The sequence below is a fragment of the Drosophila sulfurigaster genome, chromosome 3 (assembly GCF_023558435.1).
Source record: "Drosophila sulfurigaster albostrigata strain 15112-1811.04 chromosome 3, ASM2355843v2, whole genome shotgun sequence".
NCBI lineage: Eukaryota > Metazoa > Arthropoda > Insecta > Diptera > Drosophilidae > Drosophila > Drosophila sulfurigaster.
The window spans coordinates 45,198,093-45,215,804 of record NC_084883.1 but is presented as its reverse complement, the minus strand read 5'-3'; the positions used below and the strand labels follow the sequence as shown (position 1 = coordinate 45,215,804).

Genomic DNA, 17,712 nt, shown 5'->3' with positions numbered 1-17,712 from the left:
CATAATAACATATATATAATCAGTATGTGTTCATTTGCTATGAAACGAAACATAAAGATTAATTCCAAAATTTTGAATTTCAGAGAATTTTAATTTGTAAGCTAATAATAATTGAATTCATTTATTTTTATATTATTAATAATTAGTAAAGAAAAACTTTATAATATATATAATCAGTATGTATTAATTTAATAACTGACAAAACATAAATTTTTATTAAGAACACTTTATGGCTAATTTTCAGAAGTTTTGAATTTCAGAGCATTCCAATTTGTAAGCTAATGCTATAATAACAACACTAAAATCCAACTTATATGTTAGTTTTTGTCATAGGAACTAACTATACCAAATTTCAGTACTATTCCTTCGTAAAGAGCTGAGTTCGCTTAGAACAAAATATGCTCAAACAGGGAAAGAGCATCAAAAGAAACAGTTGCCGATTAGTGGCAACGCTTTTGGCTGCCGGCTGGCAACGTTTGAACTCGCGCGCCTCGTGCGGGTGCTGGCCTGGCTTAAAGACCGACAGCGTGAGTGAGAGAGGGATAGAAAGAGTGAGGGGAGTGTGAGAGGGAGAAGGCAGAGTGCGCGACGCGGTTCCATATAAATCTCTCGTTGTAATTGCCGCGATAAGAGCGGCGGCCTCTTAAAAACCGGTGGCCAGAGCAGCGCGAGAGCTACCAAAAAGAAATATACGAACTTGCCAATATATTTTGGGCCAAACTACATAAATATCGCGTGAAATGCATTTGCGAGCGATAAATTTTGGCAACGGCTGCTGCTGCAACAGCGATAATCGACGCAATTGCAATCGATTTTGGCGTAATTTAGGTAAGGCTTAAGTGGCAAGAGGTTTTTTTTATTCCTCCCCATTGCAGTTGCAATCGCAGACTAACAAGGCACTTGCAAATGGACACTTTGATTGAAAATACATAGCTAAAGAGGTGTGTGTGTGTGTGTGCGTGTGTGTGTGTGGGCCAACACCTAAGCGACTAACAACACTAACAACACTCACAACAATGGCAACAATTTAAATCAAACAGCGTTGATCGCGTTGGCATTGTTGTTAGGCAAACTACCGTTAAACTCACTTTCACAGCGGGATGCAACACGGCCGAGAAGCGCTAGAGAGGGGGGACGATAGCGAGGGGGAAACGGGGTTCAACGAAATTACTCATACGTTGACCCGTTGACCCCGAGAACTTGCAGCCACCGTCTTGTAGTTGATTTTTAAGAAGGAAGGGAAGAGGAAAACGGGGAGCAGAAGCAACTTGCCACTCGACACTCGCGACCTCGCCCGTTTCACGCGAATGTGTTGCGACCAGATGGGGCAGCATCAGCCACAAACAACATCAACTGACTGGCTTCCATTGCCGCGCTGATTAATTACACCACCCGCTGTGCGAATTCCTCAATAAAAATCATAATTTCATGTTTGCGACCGGCCGCTGGCCAAAATGTTGATTGTTGCCGCATTTATGTAAGCCACGGCTTATTAGCTGCACGAGCTCTACACTCTTTCTCTCTCTTTCTCCCTTCCCCCCTCTTTCTCTTCGTCTTTCACCCCTGCTAAGTGTAACGAATTTTTGATTGAAACTTTAAAATACTCGTTAGGAGGGTTTCCTCGTCGTCGTCGTCGTCGTTTTTGTTGCGCGTGAGTTTATCTTTTGATTAGATTCGTTAGAGTTTGTATTGGCCTTTTGTAACATCAAATTGGGCAGCACATACACACACACACACTCACTCATGGGTGTGTAGATGAGTGTGTGTTTGTGGCACGGTTTTTTTTTTTGAGCTGTCTGTGGTGTGGCTCGATGGAGTCATTATTCACAATTTAGTAACACTTGATTTGCGTTTGGCGTTTTCTATAAATTTTCATAAATTGTTTCTACTCTTTTTTTCGATAATACCCTGGAATAACGCATAGCTGCTAAAGGGGTATATAAAAGTTCTTGTTTTTTGAAAAATGTAAATATTTGTACACTGTAGAATTAGAAACAAAAAATACATTAAAGAGAAGAATAAAGAATTATAAATTAGCAACTTTATCTTTTACAGAATATATAAATTTAATTATAATATTTTTAGTTATTTACTGCAATTTATTATATAAAATATAAAATTTTGAATTGTCTTGACTCTTATATTTACATACAATAATTTCACTCCTTAAATTTATGATGAAATTTAAACTAAGTTCGATTATTTATAATTGTATTTATTTAATATTTGATTTAATAAAATAGAACAACTCAACTGATTTGAAATAAAATTTTTAATTTAAATGTAATATTTTCAATTTTAACAAGTAAGAAAGCTACCACAAAAATACTGAAATATACCAAATTGGTATATTGATATAATAATACATTAAAAATATACCATAGAGTGCAAAATATACTAGATTGTCAGCCAAGGCAATAAAATCAATGAAAATAACTTCTACAATTTTTGATCGCAACCAAATTTTGTGGGAATCATAAATACAGTAGTTTTTATTGTATGTACCGAAAATCTCTACCTTCAAATTCACACAGAGGCGAAAAAGGGCGTGCCTGTTGCGTACATTTCCTACAAGCACAAAGTTATAATGCCCAATTAAATAATCATTAATAGTCAATTAAATTCACAAATTTATATTATCCTTTTAAATTGAATCTTCCTTCAATGAAAATATACAAAACAGGGTATCCTCAAGTTGCGGTCATCCCCATTCTAATTGAGCGTTGTCTGCTGATTCATAGTTGCTATAAAAAGCAACAAATTGAACCGAGGAAGAAAAAAAAAACTTATTGCTATTGGGATATTCACATGTCTTGTTGCTGCTGCTGTTGTTGTTGTGGTTGTTCGTCTTGTTTGTGCTTTGAACGATTGCCAAAGCCGTTTTAGCCAAAATGTTATGGCTATAATAATAAATACATACAACGCAGTTGACCCAGTTGCTGTTGTCGTTGTTGTGTCTTAAGTATGGGTTACGTTCGATTAAACATAATTATATACATTTTATACACACACTTATTTTGCAGTTAAAGGATGGCCCGAAAATGTCATAAGTACAGTATCACTGTTGCCAGCAAAAAAAAAAATGGAGAGAAATGTATGAAATGTGACAGGTTGTATGTGGCACATCTAATTAAGACAGCGAAACAGATTTCCAGCGAAGAAGAAGAAGAAGAAGAAGAACATCACCGACAAGCAACGTTGCAGAGACATTTGCAAGAGTGTGAGTGAGGGGCTGTGTGTTAAAATGAGGCACAGCATGATGTATTCAAAAATCATTAACAGTTGCATGGTGAAAGGAGCTGCTGCTGATCCACATATCGTGGCAAAGTGAAGCGAAAAATTACTTTGACGTTGCGTCAAAATTTCACACTTTTGCGCCAGATAAAAAGCCAAACACACAGGCAGGCAGTTGATGACGAACCGGGAAGCCGGGTGAGAAAATTGGCTGAAACTCTGGTGCCCAGCATTCTCCAAATATTTGGCATATGCATTCAGACTGCACATCATTAAAAAGCATGTTAAGTGGCGGGGCAAGCGCTGAGGCATGCCACCGGCCACAGACCCCTAAAGCCTCCGCTGTCTGTCTCAGTCTCTTGTCGCTTGTCTCTTGTCTCTGAGCCTGGGCTGCAAATTAGCATACAAGCCGCGCTTTTGCCATAATTTGCATATAAAATTAGCGCAACACTTTAAGCGCCTCTGCGCTCCACTCTTCTCTGCCACAACAGTGCCTCTGACTCTGTGTGGTGACACTTGCAACTGCTGCAACGGTGGCTGCTCATTTAGCGTCTTGCTTTGCCGCTGATTGGTTGTACACACAATCCAACAGAGAGCGACGAGCGAGAGAGTCAAACTTCTCTGTGTGCGCTATGATAATTAAGCCGAGGACGAGGCTGCACTTGTTGCTGCAATTTGCATGGCTTTAATGACTCACAATCTACAGATAGTAAGTCGCACACATATATATGTTTGTCTATACATATATCTAGTTATATAGCGAGTGTGGCGGCGCCTTCACGGCAATTAGCAGTCGAGTTCCGTTTGCCTGATTAGTCACGCCTCACTGCGCATTCCCTGAAAAATGGCTGCTCATAAATAACATCAAAATAACAACATACCCAAAAACCAAAAAAAAGAAACAAAAAAATAAACCCCAACTAACTCTCATCAATCTCATGCGTGAAAATGCTAAAGGTTAATAATTATGCTGTTTAATTTCAAAATGTGAGAACTAAGCAAACGTGTAAAAAATTCTTTTAAATTAAACCCATTTAGTTTTTAAACATTTCTGTTAAGAAAAAAGCGATTTGAGAATGGAGAGAGAATGTTGAAATAAATAGAAAGCTGAACTAAAACTCCAAACATTGTCTTTCACTTCATTGAACAAAGATTGTTATTGTGTGAGAACTAAAGGAACGTGAAGCAAGTAAGAAAACTACAGCGGTTAAAATTTCCCTTATTTATACCGAAAAATACTAATGTAACTGAGAAATTATATTTGGAATATACTACTACATTTTTTGCCGTATAAAATGATTTCTTGATTTAATTCTAAGCCTTTTATCGAAATCTAGTAGTTCGCTGATAAAAATGATTTTATATCTTTTGCCTGTTACATTTTCGTTTGGCATAAAGTTATAACATACTTTTACTATAGAGATATAGGGTATACAAATTGTATTAAATTAAATTTTCTTAGTCCTTAGAAGGTACAAATAAATAGAAAACTATACATAAATTATTTCTAGTTGGTTTAGTGACAAAACTGTATTTTTCTAAAATATTATATATGAAATGTACAATATTTATTTTTTTGCTAAATCATCTGATAAGCAACGATACAATATTTGCAAACCGTTCATGAATCTGACACGACAATTGCTTAGCCAAATGATTTTTTATATCACACTGCTATTTTAATGAACACAGCTATATATTATATAGTGTTTTCTGCCTGTTTCAATTTGGTTTGCCACAAATGTATGACACCTTTTTAGATTAGGGATAGCGGGTATAAAAATTATTTTAATTTAAATTTACTTAGGCTTGGAACATTTCTGTTCAAAAATAAGCTTGAGAAAAGAGAAAGGAAGTATAAATAAATAGAAAGCTCAACTAAAACTCTTTTCAAACAGAACCAACAAACTGTATTTTTCTAAAATTAAATATTTCTGAAATGTATTTATTTTTTGCTAAACCAACTGATGTTTAGCAATTGTGCAATATTTGCAAAGCGTGCATGAAACTGACACTAAAATTGCTTTGGCAAATCATGCATTATATCGAAAATACTCAATTATTGATTTTCTTTTCGACTGCACATGAATTGCTCGTATATCTTCTGTTTGCCACATTTTGTTTTTTTTTTGTGATAAAAATGGCACTAAATCAATACAAGTCATAAACTGCAATACGGTTTTTAATTTATAGAATAAATGCGAGATGCGAGAACAGTGAGATGTGCGTTTCGAGCTACGAGCCTGGGCCATAAATGCAGTGAATAAATAAATAGGAATTTAAATAAATATTTATTTACATATAATTGCATGTCGAGCGATGGAAATTAATGCGATTGCAGTTTATGACAAGCGATTAAAATTGAAAATGACAGCATGACCGGCGAATTGAGTAAAGTTTCGTTCGTGCGGAGTTCGTGTTTTTTTTAATTATGCAAAAGCATTTTATATACTCGTATATTTGCTCGATGGATGGCCAGCAGTTGGCCATCATCAGCAATAGAGCTTGAGCTACAGCAGTTGGCTCTCAGAGCTCTCTCGTTTATTGGCTGCGGCTCAATTAAGTAGCACAGATGCCATAAACAGATAGCTTGTTTTACTCAAGACTGACATTTAGATAGGGTTATCTAAAATAGCCTGCCACAGCAGAGGAGGCTACTGTCGAAATGAAATCTTTTCCTCCGCCTCCTCCTCCTGTTCCTTCTCCAATAGCGATGTCGGTGCCGAAATTGAATGTACGAGAGTGGCAAACATTCTTTGTTCATTAGTCAAACGTTAGGTGACAATCAGATAGGGCCACCTCTAACTGGGTACCTGTTAACTGTTATCCACTTAAATGGGGACACAACCTGTAGCATTTCCCATGTCAACACAGTCGATGCCAGCTCGCCAGCTTATCAGCCTGATGTGATAGATTCGAAGATTTTCAGTGGAGAAAGTCAACAGTTGATTCTAGAGTTCGTTTCTTTTTTTTAGGGCCACCAAGCAATTCAGCTTACTGCATCTTGCCGCCAGAGACAATCGCATGAATTACACACACACAAAAGTCAAGTGTCAATAAAATTGCGTAGATTATTGCAGGCGAGCTCATAAAATTGTTTACAATCCCAACCATATGCGCGACCCAATGGGCTGCCCATTCTCATTCCCATTCCCAATCCCATTCAACTGCCAATTTCCGTGTGCGTGTCTCTGACACAGTCGTCGAGACTCAGTCGGACAATCTACATCCTAAGAAACATGTGCATGCCGCAGGCATTGTGCAGCATTTGCCTCTTTTTTTGCGCTTTCTACATACAGATGTGTAGTATATGAATTTATTAAATAAATGCATTAGGCTATAATAATAAAAAGTAAGAAAGCTACACTTAAATGTGTTCGACTGTGAGATACCCGTGCGGAATTATCGGTAATATACTAAACTATACTAAAAGGTATTTTTAAAAATATACCATAAAGTACCAAATATACCGTATATGTCAGCAAAATATATCAAATTAATACTACCAATTACAGTCGAAATATACCACATATAACAAAATATACCATATTATCAACTAAAGCAATTAAGATAGCAGCCACCGATTTTTGTCATAAAGAAAACGGTATCCTAAACTTTACAAAATATACTAAAAGCTATGTTAAGAAATATACCATAAAGAATTTCCACTAAAATGAACATACACTACCAATTGCAGACGAAATATACCATCGATTGCAAAATATACCATATTGTTAACTAAGGCAACTAACACAGAAAGAAAAGAAAACGGTATGCTTTACGAAATTTACTAAAAGCTACATTTCAAAATATACCACAAAGTAGAAAATATACCAAGTTCTCCACCAAAATCAATAAAGACAGACAGCAAGAAAGCATATTTAATTAAAATACTACCAATTACATTTAAAATATACCATAGAGTACAAAATATAATTTATTATCAACTAAAGCAATTAAGACAGCAACTACCGATTTTTCTCATATAAGAGAACGGTACCCTAAACCTTACAATATCGTATACAAAGTAAATCATTATTATTATGCTTAATACAATTTTAAGAAAAAAAAACAGGGTACTGAAGCCACCCTATAGATGCCATACCTCATAGTCTAATCCAAGCAACGGGGTGTCCCCAACATTTCTACAGCTGCAGTTGCACACGCCATTCGAATTCACATTGGAGTTGCATCTCGTGTTCGCCCTCAGCGCCCATTGGGACAACTGCAATATTATTGTTAATTTCATCGTAAATTTGAAATTCTTATGCTTATTGAATTTTCATGTTTTGGTCTGCCAGCCAACCAACCAACCTGACTGGCCAGGCGACACTCTGTTATTGTTGCTGGCCATTCGGCAGCATGCAAATGATTTTAGTTATGATAACACAATGTCAATAAAAACTGGTCTAGTGTTCTTGGTCAGAGCTGCAGAATCTACTGTAATTGCAATTTGATCGAGATTGCATTTGGATTTTTGTTATTTGGTTTTACTTTTATTATTACACCATATTGTGCTTATCGAATAGCAATTAAATATTTATACAGTTACCGATTCAATGATTGCACAAATGCATTTAGTTCTTAGCTCTCTGCAAGACCATGATTTCTCCATAAACGAATATTAAGGTAAAAGCACTGATAAACAAATAAACTGTAAAAAGGAGTCTCAACAAACTGAATCAAACAAAAGTTGTTTCAAGAAAATTTAAAAAATATAAAATATTTATTTGAAGATATACTTTTCGAACTTTATAACTAACTTAAAAATATTATTTCTAGACTTTTCCATTTATCAACAATTATATCAAATCAGATTGAATCATGACTTTACTTACTCTCGAAGTAGCACTCTTAAAGAGTGCAATCTAAATGCTTTATTGTTTTAAAAAACAAGTAAGAAAGTTTAAATATAACAAATGAGTATACCGAAGAAATATTGAAATATATAATACATAAAAAGCTATTTCATTCAAAATATACTATACAACTTAGAGACTACGCTTTGTTTAAAAATATTTGTAAAACACATTTGTGTTCTCTTACTTTAAATAGTCAAACTATTTAAAGTATAGTTGCATTTCCCTCTTTTTGTGTCCATATCGTTATGCTAAGCACTATTCGTATCTGCACTCCTTATATGAAACTATTGTAAAAGGAAAAAAAGCGAGTGCGGCGTCTCTCATGTACATTTTGTTATCATTAAAATTTCAAGCTATGATTTATACAAATATTTGCATTATGTGAGCTGGCGTACCTGTGACCTTATCTTGCAATCAAATGCGTAGAGAGTATCGCATTACAATGAACAACAACCGCATTTTCTGCATGCGAACACATATCACAAAAAAAACAACAAAAACAAAAAGTGAAGAAGAGGTAGATGCCGAGTCGAACATATGGAGAAGAAGAAGTGACAACCTCCCCAAGGCACATGGGTAGACGCTTCACAGATGTGTTGTAAACGTGGTGGATGTGGATGTGGTACGTAGCCAGGCAAATAACTCAATCCTTAACAGAAATGACAGAAACCTTATAAATACAAGAATATGTTTTGCCGTTTGCCATTTGCTGTTTGCTGTGCGCGATCATCCGATCACCCGATCCCGATTCTTCGATCCCGATCAACGTGTGGTTACGGCGCGACATGGGAATGCAGCTCTCTGGGCATGGCCATAACCAAGCCGCAAGAGAACAAGTTTCACTTCACTTAGAAGCAAGTTCTTATCGTTCGGCTTGTGTCGCTGTCGCTGTCGCTGTTGTTGCTATTGCTGTGTCTGTTTATTGGAGAATTGAAAATAACAGATTTAATTTGTCTAACAAACTGCAGCGAGACCAAAACACACACACACACGATGCGGACAGACAGCCGTCATATTGAGATCTCATCAAGAGACCGCACAACAAGTTGCCACAGAACCATACCCCGAAGCCCCAACACATTGATAAAAAAAATGGAAAGAAATTGAAAGAAAAAAAAAAAACGAACTCCCATTGAAATATTTTGACAGCGGCGTGGCAGGCGTTGAAGTTCAAGAGAAATGTCTCAAGTGCATTCGAAGTATTTCGTAGCCTGACCGCCAAACTGACAGCTGCAATGCACAGCGAGATGACGGAGAAGCTGGCTGGCTGGCTGGCTGCTGAGAGATTTGAGAATATTGGAGAAGAATCAGAGAACTTTTGTGGGGGCACATGGCATATCGCTTCAGTGCGGCATCATCACGGTGGCTTATCACGCTGATAATGACAATCGATGATGCCCACAACAACAAAAAAAACTACACAAGACTCAAGGCTGGACGCAGCTTGAATTGAATTCAGCGCAATTTGTTACACATTTCAAAGTCTGAAGATTTGTTTTTTTATTTTCATAACATCATTTTTTTGTTTAGTTTTTTTCAGTCACTAACCTCCAGTCTGTTACAGTTCTGTCTATCTTAAGAGCGGGGCCTCGAGTCTCACACCACACACAAAAAAAAAAAATTATTCATTTGGCTGAAACCACTTAAAAATTTTTAAACGTGACGCGCTTTCATATTTTTGTTGAAGTGTTTGTTTTAGATTTTGTCGGTACAAATTGGAGAATCAACAAAAATGTTGTGTGTAAATCTGAAACGTCATGAAATTAACATAAAGTTGGTTGTTGTTGCACTTTAAAGCGAGCACTGAGAGGGCCGATTCCCTCCCCTCCACTCCCCTACCCGCACCAACTAGAGCTCAAGATCCATATCGATAACCAAATGAGAATAAACTATAGACTTACCTCTCGATTCTCAGCTGCTGCTGCGATGGCTGCGACTCATATATGCTAATCCGAGTGCATTTTATGGCCACTTTCAATTTGTTATTATAACAAATTAATTTTGACACTCAAGTTGATTGCAAAAAACTGTCCAATTGGCATTAAAACCTACGCCAAAAACGAAAAATAAAACAGCTTGTCCTCTATTGTCCGGGCTGTCTGGCATATCCAACAGAGAGCAGCACAGAGCACAGCCAAAGCACAGCCGTTTGCCTCAGTTGACAGCTCTCCAAATGCGAAACAGATCAAAGCAAATTATGTGCAACGCCTCTTAGCTGCTTAGCGCGTGATCATGGACAGCTCCGAGATGCTGTGGCAACTTGTTGGCTGCTTGGCAATCTGAACCAAGCCGAACTCGGAACACAAACTGCAGGCAACTCTAACTTGGCCAATGGATTTTCATTTGCAGCAAGTATTTCATAAATCAACAAATGGTGGCATTGGACACATGCAGATGGAAGAAGACAGCGTGCCACAGTGTGATGGCTCGATTAAATGGCTTTCAATGCAAACAACTTGCGGAGTCGTCGTTGTTGTGGTCTCTCTATCTCTTTCGTTCTCGCTCTTGCTCTTGCTCGCATTTCCATTTCATCATGAGGCTGGCATTAGCATCAAGCTTTTGAGCACCAGAGAATAAGAACTCATAACAAATTTGCGCGCTTTTATGCCCACAAATTGCCATGTCTTCAACCAAGTGACAGCGCAATTATCGAGGGCCCAAGTCTCAGTCTCAGTCACAGTCTCGAGTCTCGAGTCTGGGCCTAGGCAATGCGTTGCCACTTCTCATACTGATGGCTAATGGAGCGACACACCAGCAGCAACAACAGCAACAGCAACAGCAAGGGGGCATCATAGGCAAACAACTGCAGTTGACAGTCCGTTAAAGGGCGATGAATTGATGAATTGTCTATTAGAATGAAAAACCATTTAGCATTTGTCAGTCCATTACAAACTTCTCGTCACGATTGCATTCTTAACATCTTGCATATTCATAGCGAATTGCATACTTTATACGTTGAAATCCTTTCCGCAAATCGGCTAATATATCCTTCACATTATTATTAATGCATTTCGTATCATTGAAGCCATTTATAAAATCTTTTTAAAAATAAGACGCCGATCAGTCATTGCACCTTCATTTACAATCCATGTAAAATGTTTTAAGAAATTCATTGGATGACATCTGGAAATTCAAATTTAATTATATTATTATCAACATGATAAAATTGGTAATTACTTAACCTTAACTTAAATTAATAAATAATGATTACCGTGAATGGAAATTATAATTGATATGGACACACTTGAAGAATGGAGTTGCCAGATATTTATTTAAAAGCATCGCTGAAAACTTCAATCGATGCTTTCAAAATAAAAATCGTTTTAAGAATATGTATGTACATTTTGATGATTCCAACAAAAAAGATATTAAATAAAGATATTAAATATATAACGCAATTCAAAAATTTAAAAGATTGTTTCTGAGGATCATAGTAGGCATGTTCGGCAGCTTATTTTTATAAGATATACGCATATTTGAATCTTAAAACTTTAGAAATCAAATTGACATTTCTAAATGTTAAAGCAAAACTCAATTTTTAAAATTCATATTCAACCTTTTTTGCATAATAATCGATTCTTTGGGAATCATCAGGCAAATCGATCTTAAGCCATCGACATTCTATATCGTATATATTGCGTTGCAATAATTTGGAACTTTTGAAGATTGCAACTCTCAAGTAAGTGTTAATTCCGACGTACAATTATTTGTATAGAAAATTAAATTAGCAAAACACTATTAAATGTAATTCCAGGAAACCATCAACACCCAACGCAACAAGTATGGCACATATTCAAGCAACTGATTTGGCTACAATAATACAGCAAGTTAAAGAGCTAACTGCAACTTTCGAACAACTTGTGTTGCAGATTAAGCCAGAGGTTGCAAATCAACAGGTAGAATTTGGATCGCAAAACATTAACTGCTTTTACGATCTCTACCGTTTGTGGCAAGAGCAAGTGGCTAATTTCACAGCCATTCAAAATATACAAGCTGAAGAGTTTCAGAATCAAATATTGGAGATGAACAAATTGCGTGAGGAAATATTGAATAATCTTAAAAATCAAGAGGAGACCCATATGCGTCAAATAGACCAACTAAAGCAACAACATAAAAGCGAACTGGAGGCAAAGGACGAAAGATGCTTGAAGCTCGAGCAAGAACTGTTGCGCCTACGTGAAGACAATGAGCGAAATACACAATGCTCCATATGTTTGGATCCATGGACATTTACCGGTCACCATCGCTTGGTAGCATTGCACTGTGGCCATCTATTTGGAGAGCCGTGTATTCGGGATTATCTGCAAAGAGCTAATGCGTGTCCCAATTGCAGAGCTATGGTTTATCCAAAAGATATTCGATATATCTACGGAAGACCTTTATAATAATTTCGTTGGTTTCGTGTTATTAATGTTCAGTTTCAGTTGAAAATGTTAAATAAAGTTTATCAAGTTTATTCTCTTTTTCTATGAGCCCAACACGTCAATAGAATTAGATTAGCAATCACTATGGTAATCCATCAAATTCCGTCCGTTTTCGTAAAATTTGATACCTGTTAAGTTTTTTGGACTAACCAACATAATTAGCTTGGTAACATTATGATTTCCAAGAGAATTATCGGTGGTGCGATGAACCATCTTATTAAAACATCGATGCGGGTTTGACGTTTTTTTGAGAACAACCGATTAAACAATGTGAGTTTCTTAATATCACTCAATTCTGTTTTCATTTATTTTATTTAGATATTCTTTACTCTGTCTAAGTTGTTCACACCGAAACTGATGTTAGTGTAGACACTTGGCATCACAGATTTGCATCTTTTAAGTAAATGGTACATACATATGTTTTATGCTTTACTTAGATCAACTGCGTCAGCATGAATGATATGACTTGATTTATTTAATACAAATCGCCAAGTCGATCAACATAACGAGTTGCTTAATATGATGGGAAATCAAAATTAGTATAATCTATTAATAAACAATTAATTTAATTTATTTAATCTTATACTTTTCGATTGCCCTTAGTGGCACATAATTTATTAAATTACTCTTTTGGATGATTTGATTCTATTGCTTTTAATATTTTTCGTGTTCCACCCTGATCTTTTGCATACCTAAAGAACACTTGCATCTTAGAATCGCATCAATCAAGCAGATGCCCAAGGTCGATACAGGGTATGCAGGTGTCGTAAACCTAAGAATTATCAAAATCGATATCGACAAGCACGTGGATGCTCGATACTTTATGAAATGAAACTCTGAGCATCGAGCTTTTTGACATCACTAAATTAAATTGGTTGCATAGTTGCCTGTCATTGCTCATCTAATACTTGGAAATGTAAGACTGCGTGAATTAGCATAGATACAAAGCTTTTTATTTCACAACAAATTTATGTACTTACAGATAATAAGATCAGCACCCAAGCAAACCAAAAAAGAAACAAAAAAAATGGAAGATCTAAAACAAGCTATTTTAAATATGATGGCCGAACAATTAGATGATGGGCTCAAACAATTGCAAGAGGCGGCTGCCAATTTGCAAATGGGTCAGCCTGAGGGTTCTCAGAATCAGCAATTACTGGACGATCCAAAACCTATTACTGAGGAGAACAAGTTTGAATTGAATCACGAATTACATATGCTTAAAAAGGAGCTGGACACCCAAGTTGCCATATGTCGCCATCAAAATACATTAATCCATGATCTCAAAGGTCAAGCGGAACTTGATTTGGCCAAAATTTATGAATGCCAGACCAAGCTGGTCAAAATGGATGACAAATGTTTTAAACTAGAGCGTAAACTGTTTAAAATGCAGAAAAAAGAGGACCTTGGAGAAGAAGAACTTGGAGAAGAAGAACTTGGAGAAGAAGAACTAGGAGACGAAGAACTTGGAGAAGAAGAACTTCATTTCCAAATCGATAAACTTCAAAAGGAACTGGAGGCAAAAGATGATATATGTCACCAGTTGGAGCAGCAAATATCCCAAGTATATGAGAATCCAGAATATATCGAAATGCGCAAACAGTTACTTGATCATCTTAAGGAACAAGAAGAGCTGCATTTGCAAGAAGTGAATGAGCTTCGAAAGGAACTGGAGGCAAAAGATGATATATGCCATAAGTTGGAGCAGGATGTCGCCCATGTTGGTGAAAATCCAGAATACATTCAAATGCGACAGCAGCTTCTCGATCATCTTAATGAACAAGAACAACTGCATTTGCAAGAAGTAAATGAGCTTCGAAAGGAACTGGAGGCGAAAGATGTTATATGCCATAAGTTGGAGCAGGATGTCGCCCATGTTGGTGAAAATCCAGAATACATTCAAATGCGACAACAATTGCAGGACACTATTAAATGTCAAGAAGAAGATCATTTACGAGACATAAATGAGATGCGCCAAGAGCTGGATCTTAGAGACAACATATGCTTGCAGAAGGAGCAGAAAATAGAAGATCTCGAGGAGCGTCTGGAATTGAGTACTTCTTGTGACATATGCATGGAAACTTTCAATACTTCCAGTCATCGCTTGGTAGCATTGTCGTGTGGTCATCTCTTTGGTGACTCATGCGCTCGAGAATGTTTGAGCAGAAATCCTTTATGTCCAGAATGTCGCACTCGTGTTTCAGTAAATAATATGCGCTATGTGTTTCCGCGTTATTTGTAATTTCTTTAATCAACCTGAATAATCAATCAATAAATATTTGCCTTGAACAATTTGAATAACCATATTTTGTACTTTTATTTTGAAAGAATAATGTTTATCTTGAATAATCAATAACTATTTGTGTTGAAAAATGGGAATAACCATATTTTCTCTTGCCTCATAAGCGACAAAATATGGCGCATATTCAAGACGATACAAAACAATGCGAAAAAGAGTACAAAGCTATCGCAACTGACTGCTTTCATCTATTTGTGAAAGTGCCGCCACTTTTTTCCTTATGTATTTCATTATTGAAGCCAACGCCAAAAGATCAAGAAAGTGTACATCTTTTTTTTGAAGCGAAGGTCCAGCAATTGTAGTATAACCGATTAATGATTCAATTAATCGAAACCAATTTTTCGATACAATTAAATCGCTAGTTGAAATAAATCAATCGATTAATATGTATCAGATGATTAATCGGGCCATCACTACTCGATACTTTAAAAATTCATCGAGCTTTTTGACAGCACAACATTAAATTGTTTGCATAGTTGCATGACATTGCTCAGCGAATACTTGGAAATGTAAGACTACGGGAATTATTATTATTATTTTATTTCACAAAAAATTGTATGTACTTACAGATAATAAAATCAATTGTGATTTATAGAAATGCGCAGACAGTTACTTACTCAACTTAAGGAACAGGAAGAGCTGCATTTGCAAGAAGTGAATGAGCTTCGAAAACAGCTGGAGGCAAAAGATGATACATATATGCCATAAGTTGGAGCAAGATATTTTCCGCGTGTGTGAAAATCCAGAATACATTCAAATGCGACAGCAATTGCAGGACACTATGAAATGTCAAGAAGAAATGCATTTAAGAGAAATAAATGAGATGCGCCAGAAGCTGGATCTTGGAGAAAACATATGCATGGAGAAGGAGCAGCAAATAAAGGTTCTCGAGGAGCGTCTGGAATTGAGTAGTTCTTGTGCCATATGCATGGATACTTTCAATACTTCCAATCATCGCTTGGTTGCATTGTCGTGTGGTCATCTTTTCGGTGATCCATGCGTTCGAGAATGTTTGCGCAGAAATCCTTTATGTCCAGAATGTCGCGATATTGTTTCAGTAAATGATATACGCTATTTGTTTCCACGTTATTTGTAATTTCTTAAATCAACCTGAATAATTAATACCTATTTGTGTTGAAAAATTTGAATAACCATATTTTCTCTTGCCTCAAAAGAGGATTCAACCAATTTTTTATTTTTACTATAGAACATTTAATTGTCTTTTAATATATGGAGGGTTTTGTTTTTCCTTACTAAGTAAGTTTTGCGGAAATTATCGTTTACTTCTTTTTTTTTATTTATATACATATGTATATATTTTTATGTATATTGATCTTCAAGTCTTAACGACAGCTGAAAGCGCAGCAAAATCCAAAGTTTAGTTGAACATTCTGCAAATGTTTTATACTAACAAATCATACCGAAGTCAACAATTATGTACATATGTGCACAGAAAATAAGCTAAAAATGCTATATACATACTACGATACAGTTGAAGAGCCGATTCAACAGAAGCTGCGATTGCAATGGAACAAAACAATGGTCATTGAATGCGCCGGATGCAGTTGCAAGTTGCAAAATTGTTGCGGCGAGTGCCATTTGTTCAAATTGCATTGAGAACGGGCAAAATAAATGCCGAAAATACAATTATGGCCGCTGATCACAACACGATCTGCAATAGAAAATGCAACCACCAAAGAAAGCAAATCAATGGCTGCGTTAAACTGTAATCGGCATTCCTCAATAGAGTTGGTTTAGCTCATTCTAATGCAAACATCGACATGGCTACAAGAAGCAGACAACACAGTCACCTTTGGCAATGGCTTTGGTTGCTGTTGCTGTTGCTGCTGCTGCTGCCAATTGATGGTTATTGCCAATTTGTATGCGACTGTTGTGGCGGCATTGAATACACTACACAGAACACACCAGCATATCATTTTCAGGTCTAGGAAGTGGCAGCAACACACAACGGCAAACAATAACAGATGCTGGCGATAATAGCGATAATAATTGTCATTATCTTTTCAGCTCAAAATCAGCCACAAGGCCCATTCAAGGCACAAGCTATACACAGCTCCATCTCCGACTCCATCCCCATCTCCAGCCGCAGTGAATTCCCAATGCCGTTGTCTAACTATGAAAATCCATACAATTGCCCCGTTTGCCACACTTTCCCAGACCCGCACAATGGACCCGGAGAGCTTATAGATACTTTGTTTTTTTTTTTCTTTTTATCATAGAAATAGCCAAAACGTTTCACAGTGTCCAGTTTGCATACATTTTTGGGTAAAGCTAGGCAATAAAATTTACAAAAATATGTGTTGAAAACAACAACTTTTTGCCATTTGCATATCAAGCAAATTGGGGCGCCCCCAAAACAAAAACGATGAAGAAAATAATGTACAGACATATTATAAGAAAGAAAAAAAAAAAGACCAACAAGCACTCAGGGTCCAAATGGAGTCATAAAACTTGATAAATGCTACACATTTGCTGAACTTTTCCCTAAATGATAATGCTCTCAGCGACGCCTCACATCTTTTTGTTCAACTTTGAGAAACAATAATAAAAACTTGAATTTGTTGTCCACAAAACAAAATAAAAAAAAAGTGAGAATGACAGCTTCATCTTTAGATGCAAATGAACAAAAGTAAAACCGTATCTGATATGTATATATTTATAATGCAAAGTTTATAAGCTGCAAGTTTTGAGCTAAAAGCATATACCATGATGACGACCTGATGAACTGATTGACAAAAAGGTTAAATCGATTTATACTTGAAGCTTAAAGTTTGTATAATATTACTATATTCTGTTATATTATTAGATCTTATGTAAAAGGAAATATATGATATTTCTGCAAACATTAAAATACATATTACAATACTTCATA

General features: G+C 36.3%; 2 protein-coding genes and 1 long non-coding RNA gene across 3 annotated transcripts; all 3 read left to right on the top strand.

Moving 5' to 3' along the window:
• Positions 1-11,567: 11,567 nt before the first annotated feature.
• LOC133843892 (E3 ubiquitin-protein ligase rnf8-B-like) lies at positions 11,568-12,552 on the top strand. Its single transcript, XM_062277650.1, has 2 exons — positions 11,568-11,775; positions 11,851-12,552. Exon 2 carries the CDS (start codon positions 11,879-11,881, stop codon positions 12,479-12,481), a length of 603 nt encoding a protein of 200 aa, XP_062133634.1. The 5' UTR covers positions 11,568-11,775; positions 11,851-11,878; the 3' UTR covers positions 12,482-12,552.
• Positions 12,553-13,332: 780 nt separating this feature from the next.
• On the top strand, positions 13,333-14,821 carry LOC133845091 (uncharacterized). Its single transcript, XM_062279444.1, has 2 exons — positions 13,333-13,436; positions 13,503-14,821. The coding sequence occupies exon 2, from the start codon at positions 13,548-13,550 to the stop codon at positions 14,760-14,762; it is 1,215 nt and encodes a 404-aa protein (XP_062135428.1). The 5' UTR covers positions 13,333-13,436; positions 13,503-13,547; the 3' UTR covers positions 14,763-14,821.
• Positions 14,822-15,246: 425 nt separating this feature from the next.
• LOC133845426 (uncharacterized) lies at positions 15,247-17,359 on the top strand. The gene is made up of 3 exons (XR_009894768.1): positions 15,247-15,328; positions 15,389-16,076; positions 16,161-17,359. It is a non-coding gene; the product is annotated as an uncharacterized LOC133845426 (long non-coding RNA).
• The last annotated feature ends 353 nt before the right edge of the window (positions 17,360-17,712 follow it).